The sequence below is a fragment of the Pelodiscus sinensis genome, chromosome 1 (assembly GCF_052426305.1).
Source record: "Pelodiscus sinensis isolate ZL-2025 chromosome 1, ASM5242630v1, whole genome shotgun sequence".
In the NCBI taxonomy this organism is placed as follows: domain Eukaryota; kingdom Metazoa; phylum Chordata; order Testudines; family Trionychidae; genus Pelodiscus; species Pelodiscus sinensis.
This window is the reverse complement of record NC_143052.1, coordinates 189,517,553-189,534,546: the sequence shown is the minus strand read 5'-3', so window position 1 is coordinate 189,534,546 and position 16,994 is coordinate 189,517,553. Positions and strand designations below refer to the sequence as shown.

General features: G+C 45.6%; 1 protein-coding gene across 1 annotated transcript in view; it reads right to left on the bottom strand.

The window, feature by feature from the left end:
• The window catches only part of CLIC6 (CLIC family member 6), a 51,468-nt gene extending 36,005 nt beyond the window's left edge, over window positions 1-15,463 (bottom strand). Inside the window, exon 1 of the mRNA XM_006126010.5 lies at window positions 14,363-15,463. Within this exon, the coding sequence (XP_006126072.4) occupies window positions 14,363-15,358 (996 nt within the window). The 5' untranslated portion in view covers window positions 15,359-15,463. The remainder of the gene's footprint in view (window positions 1-14,362) is intronic.
• Window positions 15,464-16,994: the final 1,531 nt, after the last annotated feature.

Genomic DNA, 16,994 nt, shown 5'->3' with positions numbered 1-16,994 from the left:
ACCTTGAAAGGGAAAAAAAAGCTTTAATAAATTGCAGAGTTGAAAAACTGGTGAGGGTGTGGTGAGGTGAACAAGAAAGCAATCTTGCAATGATAATCCTAATTCCTAAATTTGGACCAAGTAGGGAAGATGAACCAAGAGGCTGATTGTTTTGTTTATCTGCTTGTTTGTTTTAAATTGGGTGGGGTGCTTCTTTCATTTTGAGTAGAAAATAAATGCAATATTTATGCAGAATGTTACAAATAAAAGACTGTTGGCTTCAGCGGGACCCAGTTCAGAACTTCCCACAAAGCACTGATGAAATCTGGGTGCATTAGCTAGTGAAATATTGGTAATGTAAAATAGCTCAAGAAGCAAAATGGTAATGGGGGGGTTGGCAGAAGTGATCTCTTTTTACAGTGCAGTGTATTCTCTCTTTCTCCCTCCCTCCCCCTTTTTAAAAAGACTTTGTCATCTATGGGAATGAACAATTTAGCAAAGTAAAAGCGTGTTCTAGAAAACCTGATGCAGACTAATTAATCCCAAGTGTTCAAAAGTCAGGATTCAAGCCCCCAAACATAAAAGTTTGATTTAAAAATAATGGTTTTTTTTCAGTGACAAATTTGGGGATTGTATTTGCCTGCTCTTCCCCCCCCCCCCCCCTAACTTTTGTATACAACTGCAAGGCCTAGCTGCCTTATTTATTTAATGGCATCTCAGATTTTCATGTAATTGCTCCACTCTAAAGCCTGGGACTTTAAGAAAAAACATCAGATATTGCAGAACTTGGAAACACTGCAAACCCATTGGATACAGTAGCCTGTAGTCCTGCTGTGAGTGAAACCAAGTTGTATTAGAACCTGGTTTGAGGTTAAAAATGGTTTCAGAAATGATTACATGCCATAATATCAGCAGGGTCTAAAGTGGAAACACTTTTTTTATTCTATTTTATTATTTCTAAGAAACCAAGTCCCATGCCAATGATAATGACCTATATTTTAGATATTTTATTCCACTCTTGTTGAACTCACGAAATGACCATTATTATCCTATATTCCACTTTGGTCCCAGATGAAAAATGTAATAGTGTTATACTGTATTCTGAAATTTGTTTATGAATGGAAACTGAATCGGAGAGAAACATCATAACCAGAGCAGCTTTGGTCTGCCAGTGCCAAAACTTCCCATCCTGACAAGCAGGAAAAGGAAATAAGGAACTCCCAGTAATTAAGCTAATGATATAAAACAGTTCTGTTTTTAAGGTTTTGTAAAAGGAGAAATGGAAGGAGGCAAAACTCCTCCCTGTATAGTCTGAGCAACAATTTTCTTCCCACACCTGTATCTGAGCCTTCCATGGAATGGGGCATTTTATGTCTGAGTTAGCCCTCTCAAGGGAAACTCAGGCTTTCTTCTTCACATGCATATCATCTCAACACATTGACAATGAGCATCAAACTATTAATTTATATAAAATGCTTTATAAAATGTAAATGTATTATCATAAGCAGGTTTTAAACACATAATTAAAATGACACGCATTGTGTAAAGCATTAATATTTCATTTGCAAAAACTAGTGGGCTGAGCCTCCTGCTCACTACGCTCGCCAACCCCTCCTCTTGATGGCTGTTTTCACGACAAGACAGCCTGTTAATCTTGTACTGAGCCTGGCTAAGCTCTGCATAGCCCCAAGTCACTCGCACCCGTTTCCACTCCCATCCATCACACCCCTAGAAGGGCCTCTCTATCCAAACACTCTCAGCCCATCCCATCCTCTCGTGCCCTTCAATCACCAGGCAGGCCCCCCTGCCTGCACCCTTCTCGCTCCTGCCCCACCCCGCCAATAAAATAGTCCATGGCCCACAGCCCACCCCCTTCTTCCATCCCTAGCCCCACCCATCCTCCATTCCTATACCCCCATTCCTACACCCCATCCCCACCCTGCCCATCCCCTTCCATCCATCCTTAGCTGCACTTCATCCTTCATTTCTACACCCCCATTCCCCACCTCCATTCCTACATCTACCCATCCTCTCTAACCCCTCCCACTCCTCACCCCACACTGCCTATCCCTGCTCCCACCTCTTTCTTCTATTCCTACACCACCGTCCTTCCCAATCCCTCCCCTTCCTCACCCTGCCCATCCCCCTGCCTCCATTCTTATATCCCCCTCACTCCCACCATCCCGCCTTAATGCACCGCCCATCCCCACATACACTCTTATCCCCTTTCCTCCCTCCCACACACAGCCTGCCCCCTTCCACAAACAGGCAATCTAACCAGCAAAGAAACAGCACCAGGCCCGTATGCAGGAATTTCTGTGGGGGAGGTTGCTCCGGGTGATGTGACAGCAGGATCTGGGCAGCTGCCTGGAGAGAAGTGGCAGCAAAGGAGCTGTTGCTGGGGTTCTGTGAAGTGCGAAATGGGAATGTCTGACTACATCTCTACACCACACAGTTATTTCGGAATAAGCTATTCTGGATAGTTATTTTGAAATAGCTTATTTCGAAATAGCACATCTACACTGCAGGGAAGCCTCAAAATTAGTCTGAGGCAGGCTTCCCTAATGTAGATGTCCTAACTCGGTTTAGAGCCCCAGGAGGAATAACGTAGAATGGCCCTAGTGAGAGGCTAATTCAAAATAACAGAAGTGGAGCATTTATACACGCCTTATTTCAAAATAGCTATTTCGGAATAGGCGTTATTCTTTGTAGAACGAGGTTTACAGAAGTTGGAATAAGTAGTCCGTTATTTCAAAATTATTTCAAAATAACGGAATTACTGTGTAGATGCTCGCACAGTTATTTTGGAATAACGGCCGTTATTCTGAAATAACTTTGCTGTGTAGACATACCCTCTGTGGGCAGAGGAAATAGAAAGGGGCTAGAGAAGGGGTTCCTTTGGGATGCCAGGTTGAGAAGGGGGAATAGAAGTCTGTGAGGGGACAGGAGAGGGGCTGAGGACACACATGAGGGATGGAAAGCGGGTGGTGGACGTGCAATAAGGAGGGTTTTCAGGCACCATCATGCAGAGGCTTTTGAGGCTTTTTGGCCCTAACAGCTGCCAGTGGCCATCCACCATCTTGTCTCCCTGCTCTGGGCCAGACAGCTCCCATGCAGAACCAGGTAAGCACTCAGGATTTTCACCTCCTAGCTGGGGAAAAAAATCAGAAAATACTGGACATTTTAGGTGTCCAGTATATTCTGTATTTTTTTACCTGACAGGAGACGAAAATACCAGACTATTCGGCTCAATACTGGACATCTGGCAACCTTATGTGTCCCACGTCCCCAGGCAGAGAGCCAAAGCTCAGCCCACCCCACGCATGTGGTCACTCACCACAGGTAGCTGCCGGAAGGGAACATGGTGCAGTGGTTGTTTCCTCCAAGCAGGGGACCACCTAGGCCAGTCTGGCACACAGCACCTTCCTTTGGCCACCAGGCCCCACGCATTTCCCCTGTGAGCCTGCTCCCGCATAGCACCTCTGGCCACCAGGAAGGCACCCATAGTCTCCAGGTCAAGCCACCCTCGAGCCTCTACCTGGGGTTTCCCCTCTAAGCAATGGCAGCAGCACTGCCGCAGCCCCATTCCCAGTGGTAGGCTGATCTAAAGTGATGCCCAGTCCCTGGATGAAATCGCTCCCTGCCCCAGACATTATTTGGGGACGGGCAAAGCCACCTGGCAGCCCGGCCTGAGCAGATTCCATCTCCGAAGGGTCCTGCCCGCAGACTTTTGGAAGGAGGAATCTGCCCAAGCCGGGCTGCCAGGCAGCTTTGCCAGTCCCGGAACAGTATATGGGGCAGGGAGGCTGTGGGAGGGTGGAGCCTATGGGACACAGAGTGATGTGATGATGTCACTCTGTCATCCCACAGGAAAAACTTTTGTGTATATGTATGTGTATATATATATATATATATATATATATATATATATATATATATATATATATATATATATATATATAGAGAGAGAGAGAGAGAGAGAGAGAGAGAGAGAGAGAGAGAGAGAGAGAGAGAGAGAGAGAGAGAGAGAGAGAGAGAGAGAGAGAGAGAGAGAGAGAGAGAGAGAGAGAGAGAAAGAAATAATCTGGAACATTAAAAATAGTTTTCAGAAATGTTAAAAAATTGAAATCACTGAAATAATCAACTGGCATGTAATCGTTCAACTCCAGTCTTTTATGAGTAGAATAAACATAGCGAATGGAAATGCAAACAACTCCTTATCACCTCATGACATTTTACTATCAGCAACAAAAAATAAATCATATAACCTTCATATGCCATTTAATTATGCTCCTTAAAATAACTTGTGTTCTAACCAAGAGAGATGTGATTTTCTTCAGAAAATTTGACATTAGAGACTAGTTAGGGTTACATTTTATTTTAGTCCAAGGAATCAAAATATTCAGAAACCTATTTGAAACACCTACAGTGACAAAGGGTCAATAAGATCCAGAATTCTTAAAGATATTTAGGCTCCTAACTCCCATTGATTTTGACATCTAAATACCTTTCAGGTTCAAGACCTAAATCTTTGAGTTTCAGTTCCCAACCTGTAAAATGGAGATGATAATATTTGCTTGTACTGTATTAAGATTGTACATTCTCTGTAGAGTGGGGATTGTCTCCTGGAGCGTGCAATACAATAGGACCCGGATCTAAGAGGAGCTTCTCTTTCGACTCTCACATTAATAATCATTATCGCAAGGCTGTGTACCCTTTGCATGGCCTCATAATAACTAGAAAAACATTTTCTTAAACTTTTAAAAATAGAGCTGTGTGTATGAGTCCATGAGTGAGAACTGTAAAAAACAAAAAACTAAATCATGGAACCATAAAAAATTGAGACAAAAAATGCAGCTCAGCGACTGCATGCAATGACTGTAAGCAATGCCATACACACCATGGCTACATCTATACTGTAGACTTCTTCTGGAAAAGCTTATGCAAATGAAGCATGGAAGGGAATATCTCCACGCTTCATCTGCATAATTAACGAGCAGCCATTTTGCGCAAGAGGCTTTTGTGCAAAAAGGAGCTGTGTAGAAGGCTCCTTTTTGTGCAAAAACCCCCTCTTGAGCAAGAGCTGTTCTTCCTCATTTTTTCAAGAAAAACGACTCTTGCGCAAGAGGGGGGTTTTGCACAAAAAGGAGCCATCGATACAGCTCCTTTTTGCACAGAAGCTTCTTGTGCAAAAGTGGTTGCTCATTAATTATGCAAATGAAACGCAGTGATATTCCACTCTGCGCTTCATTTGCATAAGCTTTTCCGGAAGAAGGCTACAGTGTAGACATAACCCAAGTGTGTGAGGCACCTGTAAATACTACCACTACAGGTAGTATCAATTACAAGGAACATAAGATAGAGCCCTCACCCCAGATTAAGATTTTGTCTCTGTTCATCAGAGTGATTAAGGCCAATGTGACTTAAGCACATGCTTAAAGTAAAACACACGCTAATTCCATAAATGAAAGTAATTAATATTCAAAAACATGGTTGTGAGGACATAAAATATTCCGTTCTTGATTTTAATGCTTTCTAACTAAAATAGTTCTAGACCAAGAAGTCATTTGCAGTGACATTACAGAGTAGGTGCTGGAGAATGATACAGTATTGTGTGCATAAAGCACTCTTGGGGCCTTTACAGTCTTCAGCCAAATAAACAAAATGGATTCATCTTATAATTTGTAATCCTCAATTAAAGGGCAGAAAGGGAACTCAAGATGTTTGCAGGGATCATGAAAAAAAATCAACCCAGTAGTGGATTGAGCATCACATATGTGACCACTTTAAGATAACTATAATTTTGTGGTTGTGTCTTAATTTCTCTATTTTTGGAGAAGGGCTTGAAAGAGACATTTCAGTGTATCGTTTTTAAAGCTATTTTTCAGTAAACAGACTCAAGGAATATATTTATCTGTAATTTTGAGGAAAAAGACAGAGTGAGCAATTATAACCATAAGTAAAGATGAACCACCTCCCTCCCAAACTTTTAGAATTAATAAACTGTTTGTACTGCTATTGAAACAAGGACTTTCCATTTCATACCTCCTTAAAACCTGTGTAAAATTTGGCAAACAAAAGTATGTTGGGCCCTTTACTCTAAAAATGCACAACTTTAATTAGCTAAAAAAGACTATAAGTAGTCAAATTTATAAGCATTTGCAACCAGTGCATAGAGTATACACAATATCCTGAAGAGTTATGAAAGGAATTTATAATGCCAGCTCCTCTTAAGCTGTATTATGGAAACCTAAATTGCCCTACTCCATCCAACAAAATAGCTGAGAAAAGGCAAATGCTTGTGGGAAGTAGGCCAGTTTCCTGTTTTGGGAGGCAGTTTTAGGAATAAAACAGAATTCCTGGCTAATGTGTTTAACTACTGCACACAATTGTTTCTGCAAACTAAGCACTTCAAAACATATACAAGATTACAAACTGCAAATACAAATATTTTATAAATAAATGGCTACTTTACAGGAATTGTCCTTGCTGTGATGGACAGTCTCAGGTGGCCAGATTGAATGAAAGCACGGTTTGGTTTTGTTCTTTTTTCATTAAAACAAGCAAACTGAAGGGGAATTGTCCTTTCCTCACCCATTCCCTGATGTAAGGTTGAGCTATGCTGGTGCTCTGCCTGTGGCAATGACTCTCTTTTCTGGCTACTTCCTTTTTAAAGTGGGGCTGGCTTATGATATGAATTATGGGGCGCAATTGGAAGACTGTATAACAGTGACCGGCAACCAGTAGCCCACTGTGACTCCACCTGTGGGACCATGGACCCCCTAAATAGCCTCCCACTTGCCTCTCACACCCAGGGCACTAGCACCCACACTTCCTACTTCTCCCCCTCCCTCCCAGCACTCTTGGAGCACCACGAATCCACTGATTGACACTCCATCTCTGCTCTTCCCACTTCCTCCCAATGCTGGAACACCACAAATCAGCTGTTTGCAGCTGTTGAAGCTCTGGAAAGATGGGAGAGGAGTGGGGACGGAGCACAAGTCAGGAGATTTGGGGGGGAAGGAGTAGGAAGCGTGGGGCTCCAGTGCCCCATTGCATGACAGGTGCATGAGGGTAGGGTGCAAATGGGGGGTCCATGGGCTGCAGGCAATAGCGCTGGGAAAACATAAGAAACTGGCAGATATAATCTACACATGAGAACTCAACTGGGCTTAGCAGCTACCAGGAAAAAAGGAAGCTACAATGGTAGCTGTACAAAACTAGATAAAGGCATCTTGTCCTTGGAGGTTTGATGATTTTAATTAAACAGTTAGGCTATGGTTACACTGCCATTTTTTTGCAGAAGAATATATGCAAATCACGCTCACATTTGCATATCTTCTGATTCTTTTTGTGGAAGAGGTTTTGCCGCTATTTGGCACCGTGTAGACCCCTCTTTCGCAAGACCCTGTAAACCTTGATTTACAAGCAATAAGGAGTCTTGCGAAAGAGGGTTTTTTCCCCAACATTTGGCTCCATTGGAAATGTTGGCCAAATAGCAGCAAAACCTTTTCCGCAAAAAGAATCAGAAGATATGCAAATGCGAGCAAATTTGCATATCTTCCGCAAAAAACCAGCAGTGTAGCTGTAGCCTTAGAGAACAGGTAGGATGCAAGAGAATTTCCCACTGTCTAAATCTAATCCAATGTTCCTCCACTCACTCCACAGTGGTGTGTCCTGGCTTTGCATTTAACAAATCCGGTCATCTTAGGCAAATCTCAAATGATTTGCTATGCTCGGAATCAGCATGCAAGCTTATCTGAACTTTCCCAAAACCCTTTAGTCTGCAAAATGGGCAGGCATGTTTTTAAATGAACTGGGTGTAAAATTATGATGCTAATATTCTACATAGGAAGATTAGAAGCAGTATTCAATTCCTAGTCAATTTTAAACTTACCAGAAAATATTTGCAAAGGCACATACTTATGGTGATTAGGTGTTCATATCCCACAGAAAATCAATGGGAGTTAAGTCTCAGAGGGATAGCTGTGTTAGTCTGTATCTGGAAAAACAACAAGGAGTTCCTGTAGTACCTTAAAGACTAATAGATTTATTTGGGCATAAGTTTTTGTGGGTAAATCCCACTTCCTTAATACATCTGATGAAGTTGTTTTTACCCATGAAAGTTTATACCCAAATAAATCGTTTGTCTTTAAGATGCCACAGGATTCCTCATTGCTTTTAATGGGAGTTAAGTGTGTCGCAGCCACTGGAGCCTTTGAAAAACTCCTTCACCCTTCTCATATGGTTGTTTTATGGCCCCTGAAGTCACAAATCCCTGTTTTCCACCGAGTGATCTCCCAGTATGCCTAAGGATGGTAACAGTACAGCCAGCAGTGAATCCAGCTGAAGCATGAATGTGCCCTAGAATGAGAGAGGTGGTAGTTTTTACTACACTGGGTAGGCCTGCCAACAGAGGGAGCAGCAAAAGGGGCAACTGCCACAGGGCCGGGAGATTCAAAGGGGTCCGGAACTCTGGGCACGACAGCAGCCGAGCCTCAAGCCCCTTTTAGCCATAGGAGCGCCAGAGATTGCTTCACTGCTCTCCATGGTTCTGAGGGGTTAGGAGGGGAACACGCGAGCTGGGTGGTGCTAAGGACTGACTTAGCACACTTTGCTCCAGGGCCTGCAGTGGCTGTTGGCCATTATTTTTTTACCACAGCCCCAAAATAAACTGACAACTTTATTTTTAAATGGGAAGTGTCATGTTGAGAGATGATGGTACAGGTTGGATATTCCTGATCCGGCCATTTGCCAGACCAGAGAAGGTTCCCTTCCACAGCCTCCAGCCGCTGACTCTGCCAGCTGGGGAGAGGGCACTATCTCTAGCTCTAGCCCCTGCCGGGCTTCCTACTGGGTTGTTGGTCCTATTTGCTGCCCCAGCTTGACTGCCTGAAGGCTCCAGCAGCGCACATTGCCAGGAGCTGGCTCTAGCCTTGGTCGGGCTGTTGGGTGCTGCCAAGGGCTTGAGCTCTGGTTCAAGCCACATGGCAGCTTCTGCAGGTTGTCCAGGGCTCCGGCACCATGCTACCATGGGCTGCTATGGATGTTTCTAGCCCCGGTCCCGCTGCTTCATGCTGCTGAGGGCGCAAGCGTCCACACTGCCACAAACAGTCACTGGCCCAGTCCTGTGCTGCCGGGGGCTGCCCACACCCGGTCCCAGTGCAGCAGGCTGTCGGGGGCTGCTGCCAGCTCCAGTCCCTATCCTGTCCCGCTGCTTCAGCCCAGCCCATCTTGGATTGCCCTCCTGCCACTAGGAATGTCTGATCTAGGAACATCTGTGGTCCTGCCAGACCATGGATGTTGCTGGACCAGAGAATTCTGATTTTAGGAGATGCAACCTGTACTGGTAATTCAGAATTTAAAAAGTTGTTATACTTACTTATTTTTTCTAACCTTTTTGTGAAGCTATGCCTCAAACTAATATTTCCAGGTCTGCAACAGACTTCTTGTGTATCCTGGGCACTTATGACCAGGTTTTAAAGATATTTAGACACTTAAAGATACAGATAGTCATCTAGTAGGAATTAGATGCCTAGGCATTTTAGCAAATCCCAATATACACTAGGGATGTAAGCAAGTAATTGAGTCGACTACTCACATTTCCTCCACCCCTTGCTGCCTCTGTATCAGAGAGGCAGCCAGGGGTGGGGAAGCAGGAGCTGGTGCTGAGAGGAGCCATCTTAAAAGCCAGTTTCCCCCAGCAACCTCTGCATGGTGCCACCTTCCCCTCCCCCGCTGCTGCCTCTATCAGAGGCAGCAACTGGAGAATGGGGCAGAGGGAGGCTGCTGTGAAGCAGCCCTTATCTATGGGGGGGTTCCAGCTCCCTACTGAGACCCTCTGTAGAGAGGAGCTGCTGGACCCGCTGCTTACTATATTTAAACTGCAGAGTTGTAGCAGGAATAGCTCCTGAACTGAGGAAGCCTACCATTATCGAGTAATCGTGTAGCCGATACAAATTGTATTGACTGCAATTAGCCAGTTTCCCACCTCTTAACATCCATAATATGCACCTATGTTCATCTTTAAAATTATTTGGGCACCTAATAATCTGACCCTTAAGACCTGGCCACAAAATTGTCTGTCTGGTCTATCTTGGCAACATGGAGCCAAGTATGATTGGTGGAAGCTTTTTACAGAAATCCAATTTTCAGGGAGGAAATGTTCTTGTTTCAATCTTTCATTAATATCATAAAATGTTTTTTGTTGTTTTTAGACTTAGTGAGCCAAATTGTTCTCATTTGCACTAGCACAAAATTAGATTCACAAGTTGTTCTGGATTTATACTTTAGCTGAGAGCAGAATCTAACTTGGGATACTGTACTGGTTCCTACTCTCATTAGTTGTTGTTGCCTTCTGTTTTCAACAGAGAAGAGTTTAAATAACTTAGATTAATTTCATGCTTCATTAACACCATTAATGGAGAACATAGGGGGAGCAAAAGATAACAATGAGACAATAGTGGTCAGGATAATGGGCAGCAGCCTTTGCTCAATCATTAGTGAATTTTCTACAGGCATCATAGGAGAGGAAAGTTTTAATGAGGAATATGAGGGAGGGCAATGAGGTGGCTTTGTTTACAGAGAGCTCCTATTATGCACAACAGGCAGCAAAGTTTGTTGAAAAAAAATTTAAATGGAATGAAAATGACTGCTGGCCTTCCAACACAGAAGAGATGACAGGCTGGTGTAATGGTGTTACAATGAGCAGCAGTGGGCTGAAGGCATATGCACCTGACCTGGGATACACTGGGTTGGAATGTTTTCAGGGAGGGATCATTTTGTGCTGCAAATAGAACACCTGGATTCAATTTGGTTTCCTTCTCAGTTTCTTAACTCGAGTTTTGGCAACAGCTATTTACTAACTCCGGGAATACCATCCCAGACTCTCCTGCAGCACCACTCTAGGACCATCCCTGACTATATCTATGATCTGATGCAGTCACTCAGTACTCACTGCTCTTTGGTAGCCACTCTGCCTCTGTATTATTTTCCAAGCCTTCTTAAAATACTAATGTTAAATCAGCCCTGAAATTGTTCCTCTTTCCTTTTAAAAATTCAAACATTTCAATTAACTATGCTTAATCCTTATAATTCACATTGTTATCCTTAGTATGTCCTGCTCTCCAATTCTTTGATCCATTGGATATTCTACAAAGATTGAAATCATGCTCCAAATGTGGTTTGCCTTTCCAAAGTCATTTTATGAAAGTGATGACATGGGATTCTGCATTTATTATGTCTCAAATGATGATCCATATCAAATACTATCAGTTTTTGACATGCAAAAAGATGTTTTCTGACTAACAGACCTCCAATCTCAGCCTGGAATTTGAAAATCAGACTGAGCTCTTTCTGCAAGTAAGAAACTGTCCTTATTTATAGTGGTGAAACTGCTGCACATTATGTCCTTAATTACACCTGTGCAATCCTGCTTCATTCACTGATAGATATGATCACAGTAGGAATTAAAGTCACATAAATGGCCCTACAATTGGTAGTTAACAGTTCTCTTGAGCTATGAGCCAGAGAAGAATAGAGTTCTCTCTGCCATATGTCAGTTAGCTCTGCAGAGCTGACAAAAGTAAAGATGTAACTGTCATTAAAGAAAGCACACAAGACTGAACATGCGTAGGGTGCAGATCTGTTAAATCAGGGATGGGTAACCAAAGGCCCCGGGGCCGGATGTGGCCCCTGGCTTGCCTAAATCCGGCCCCCGAGGCTCAGGGCTCCCCCCAGTATTGAGGCGCCTGCACTGGCGCTCCAGCCCCCCTGCTACCTCATCATGGTGCTGGAGCACAAAGAATCTACTGGCCTGGGCCCCCACAGGCTCTGATGTATGAGGGGAATGTGGGGAGTGTCTATGTCAGTGAGGGGTGTTTTGTTTTGTTTCGTTGTTATTCGCTTGTGTGTGGCCCCCAACTCTAAAAAAGGTTCCCTCCTCCCCCGTATTAAATAAGGTAACATTTTCCCATAATCATTTTTAAAGTAAAATTTAATATACAACTTTTACTGTATAGATTTCTGCTTTTTCCCAGTAATATTAGTTTCAACTCTAGTATTCAGCTAATGGAAATCAATATACTAGAGCAGTTATTTATAGTAATTTTATAACTCAACCAAGAGTGTAATTTAAGGAAAAGCTATGAGAGTAGGGAGGAAGAAGAGGGGTGGGATAAAGAACAACATTTATCTTTCTGATGTGGCTTTATACAGTACACTGGATATTAAGGATGTTAAATTTAGAGTAATCAACTCAAATAGTCCATGTAATTTGTATCGACTATTCGATTAATTAAGAAGGGCCACCTCCACCTTTGAAATGTAGCAAGAGACCTGCTGGCTCTTGCAAAATTTTAAAGGTGGAAGTACTGCAGGGAGCACGGTCAGCGGGGGACTCAAATAGGTCTGGGGACGCTTTGCTTTTGAAATGTAAAAGAGCCTTCCCATGGCTCTTGTATATTTCAGAAGCAGGGGGTGCGGAACCAGCGGAGGACTGTTTGAGTCCCCCAGTTCACCCCAGGCTCCGTGAAGCACTTCTACATTTGCTTATCGGATAGTCAACTAGTCGACTTATTGCTTATATCATTACTAGATATTAAAAGACTCGATAGCTCTAGTAAAAATAAGGTTTTCGCCTATTTGTGTTTGGTATAGCTAGCTTTGTGAAAAGGGGGAAAGAAATCAAGCCATAAATTGTTTGATTTTGTGGATTCATTGTCAAATGGGAGGGTGTTTTTAATTCCCACTTCATCCTTGTGCTGGTGGAGAAGGGACCAACTCATGAAAAAGTAGCACATTCTGCAAGGGAAATATGACTTCCAATAGTGTAAGACCAAAAGTGACCCCTAGTTTTCTTTGTTTATACGGTTGGCCCTAACTTGGTCAAACATCCATGCTAAGCACTGTTGTGCCTGTTAAATTTGGTTGCTGCCCTCCCCTGCTGAAAGGGACTTGTTTTTCACAGTGCAGGCCTAAGGGTCCACCTCTGCTGGTCTGACTTCAGAGTCACGGCTATGTTTTGTAGAACTGAGCAAGCAGGCAGAAATTAATTTCAGATAACATATAGCAATTGTTTATTTTGACTGATTTTTCTCTAATCTAGATTTCACCTGTTTGAATTATAGGTGTTTTAAATGTCTGTAAACTGCATAACTTTTACTGATGTACTAACTCATTACATTATTTGTTTGCAAATATTTCCTGTATCCATAATTGCCAGATTTGTCTACATTATCTGAAATTCATTTTAATTTTCATTATTTGTCAAACTTCTTGATTGTTAGCATAAAACATGCTGTATAAATGTAACATAGTATTATCAACGCTCTTAAAACGGAATTTTCTATTTTCTTCCAAGTAAGTCCCTATAATGTCACACCTTGTGTATTTTTCTGTGCATCTTCTACCTCCTCCTACTTTGGTGATTTAAAACTTTCCAGTAACCTTAACAAGTATTTTTCTACTTCACAAAATGTTGTGAGAATGCATTCTCACATTGATGTATTTCATGTGCTCTGACACTAGGATGATTAGCTCCACACAGAACCTCATGAACAAACCAGAGTGGGATCTAAAGTTTCAAACTTTTTTTAAAGGGAGAGAGAGAAATATCTAGACCAAAAAAGTAAAACAGTCAGAATAACTGTTGGCGAAAACCCTTTGGGAAATTGTCTTATTGCCAGTTTTGCACTTTTTCCTTTTCTTGTTGGGGTTACTAATTATTAGAATAATATCAGAAGCCCGATTTTCAGCACAAAGACTATGTCGTTAAACAATGACTATGTTTAACCAAGAAGGAATGAAAAGTCAAAGGAGCTTTATCTCTCCAGCTAAATAATTCAAAGAGGTTGCCGAGTTAGTCTGTACAGGATAAGCTTAAAAAAAAACAAGTAGTCTGGTAGCACAGTAAAGACTAGCAAAACATGATGCCATCTAGTCTTTAAAGTTCTAGCAGACTATTTGTTGGATAAATAATAAGCAAACCATCTTTTCGAAGCTGAATTTGCGACTGGCGGATTTAAATGTCACTACTAACCGCAAATACACATCTCCCATAGAGCTGCACTCTGTAAGGAATATGGGGGTAACCAGCCGAAACTCCCTCAAACTATCCCGTGTTATTGTAGCTTGAGCACAATGTTACTTGCTTTAGTAAAGCTCCACACACTTTTGGCTGGACAGAGGAGTCACTAACTTCATCACACGGCGAGAGATTTATCTAGAGATCCTCAACCATTCCATGACTCTAGCAAAACCTCTAACACCAGCCCATGAGCCGGGAATCATGGGCCCACACAACAAATCTTCCCCAAGCTGAAGGATCTGCGGCAGATAAGGGAAGCGCAAGGCTGCGAGTGGCTACCTAAGCAGGTAGCGTTACCTTGACGAAGAGGGAAATGTCATGCTCTTGCGCCTCTTCCCCGGGGTCTCCCGGAGCGCTCACCGCCACCGCCTCTTCCTCCTCCTCCTCCTCCTCCGCCTGCGTGCAGTTCACGTCCAGCGCGTCCTCGTCTCTCTCCGCTCCCGCAGGCTCCTCGGGGTCCCCGCTGGCCTTTGGGTCTGCGAGGTGATTGCTCAGTTCATCCCCAGCTGGGGTGTCCTCGGGGCTCTCTCCGACTCGGGCGTGCTCCGCTGCTGCGCTCATCTCCTGGGGGGCCCGGCCTGAAGCGTCTCCTGCCGCAGGGGGGTCTCCACTTGCCGCCGGCTCTTGGGGCTCTGCGCCCCCGGGGGTAGCGCCGGGGCTTTCTCCGTCCCTCCTTTCGCCCTCTGCATCCTCCTCGTCCCCGCTCTCGGGCTTTTCTTCGGCCGCTGCATCTTTGCCAGCGCCTTCCTCGCTCTCCTCCTCCGCGGGCTCGTCTCCCTCCGGGGTTGCTGCCACTCGGGACCCCTCCCCGGGCTTTTCTTCCGCCGCCGCCGCCTCCTCTGGCTCGCCGGCTTCGTGCTCTTCCTCTCCTGCAGCCCCCGCCGGAGGAGTTTCTGCCCCGGGGACTCCTCCTTCCTCGATGCTCGCCCCCGGCGTCTCTGCTCCGCTGCGCTGCTCCGCGGGCGCCTCTGCAGATCCTTCGCCCTCGCCGCTTCCCCCTGCGCCTGCTTCGCCCTCTCCCTCCTCGCTCTCCCCGCCGGCCCGCTCCGGCGGCCCGCTCCCCCCCTCGGGGCTGCCGCCTGCCTCCTCGGCGCCCCCGGGCGCCCCCTGCTCCTTCCCTTCAGCTTCGGCTGCCTCTTCCCGCCAGGGGCCGGGGGGCTTCGCCCCTTCCTCGCTCTCTCCCTCCCCCGGCACTTGGGTGCCCCCTGCCCCGAGCGGCTCCGGGCTCTGCACCATGCTGCGCCCCTCCGCGGCGCCGGGCTCCTCGGCAGGGGAAGGGGGGCTGCTGTCCATGGCGTGGCGCCGCCGGCTATGGCGACTCCTCGCTGCACCCGCAGGGATTAGACTGACCCGAGCCCAGCGCCAGCACCTGCCCGGGAGCGCCACGGGGCCGGCTGCGCATGCTCCCTCGCAGCTGCCCTCGCTCGACCCTGGCTCGCCCTCAGAACCTGCTCCCCGCGCCAGGCGGGGACAGAGCAGGAGGAGAGGGGTCAACAGGCGGGGGCGGGGGAAGGCACATAACCAGGGGGTGACAGGGGCGCTGGATGTCGGGGTGCCGCTGCTCACAACCCCCTGGCTTGAAGTGGTGTCCATTAGATAAAGGGTTTCCTTCACTGGCTCTTGGCACCCTGCACTGTACAGATTGTCCCAGCAGCCTTGGGGGAGAAGGGCAAATGGAAACAGAACAGCAAAGGTTGGAGTGGAGGCAAAAGCAGGGAGATGTAGGGGCAGAACCTGGTCTGGGGTAGTTGGGCTAAATTCCTCCTTAGACATTTATCTTCTCTTCCCTGGGTTGTGACAGCAAAGCAGCTGTCCCGCCAAAGCCTCAGCACTTTCCTGATCTGATGTTTTTGCTGTGGGAAAGTAACCCCGGCCAATGTTCTGCTGCCTGGCACCCACAGGGCGACACCATCACTGCGTCTGCCAATGGCATTGGTTTGGGGGACAGGGTCCGGGAGAAGGGAGCGGAGGAGCCAGTTCCTCTCTGCACCCAAGAGCAGAAGCGGGAAACGGGTGAGGAACTGCAAGCACCAAACATACGTGATTCTCCATGAGAAATCCTCCTTGTTTTTTCTCACTGGCGGTCAGAGCTCTCAGTGGGCTGCCTTTGCTGCTGCTCCCCCTGCTCCTGCTCTGGCTTCCCTTTGCCAAGTTTTAACAACTTGCCCTTTGCAGTCCTTCAAACATCTTGCCAAAAGCCCTGGCTTGATTGCAAGTCTCTGAGACGTATCTTGCCCACTTAAGTCCTTGCTGCATCCCTCGTGCCTTTACTGTGTTCCAAAGCTTCAAAGGGGTAGCCCAGTTATGTTCCGTTAGTCTCTAAGGTGCTGCAAGACTATTCCTTGTTTTGTAACCTCTATTGTGGTTAGGGCAGGATGGCGGGGACGAATTCTCGTGGGTGGCCTTACATGGGGAACGCAGGAAAGTAGCCCAAAATGTAACGGTAGCCCCAAATGCTTCGCAGAGTTGTGCCCACTAACGCTCATGATCTCATCTACATGTTTTGTTAGTCTTTAAGGTGCTACCAGACTGTTTGTTGTTGTTTTCTTAAATAATAAAATGTTTGGGCTACATCATAAGCAGTAGCCAGAGAGAGACGAAGTAGGGAGAAGGCCGAAAGCTACCTCCACAGATGAGCTTTGATAAGAAATGGAGAGCTAATGCTGCAGCGATAGAAGAAGGCTGGTCCAAAAGGCAGGAGGTCCTTCGCGGGACTGGAGGAGATTAAGCAATTTCTACTTTAAAAATGAGGTTTGTGAGGGAGCCCACTAAACGTCTAGGGGAGGGTTCAAAATCAGAGAGAGAACTCGTGGGCTGCCTCCTCATCTGCACGAGGAGCTATGGTCGTTGTCAGGATGGAGTTGCCCTTTATATTCAGGAGAAAACACAAACTCCCTTCTGCACGTGCTGGAGCTGGAGGGAGACCGGA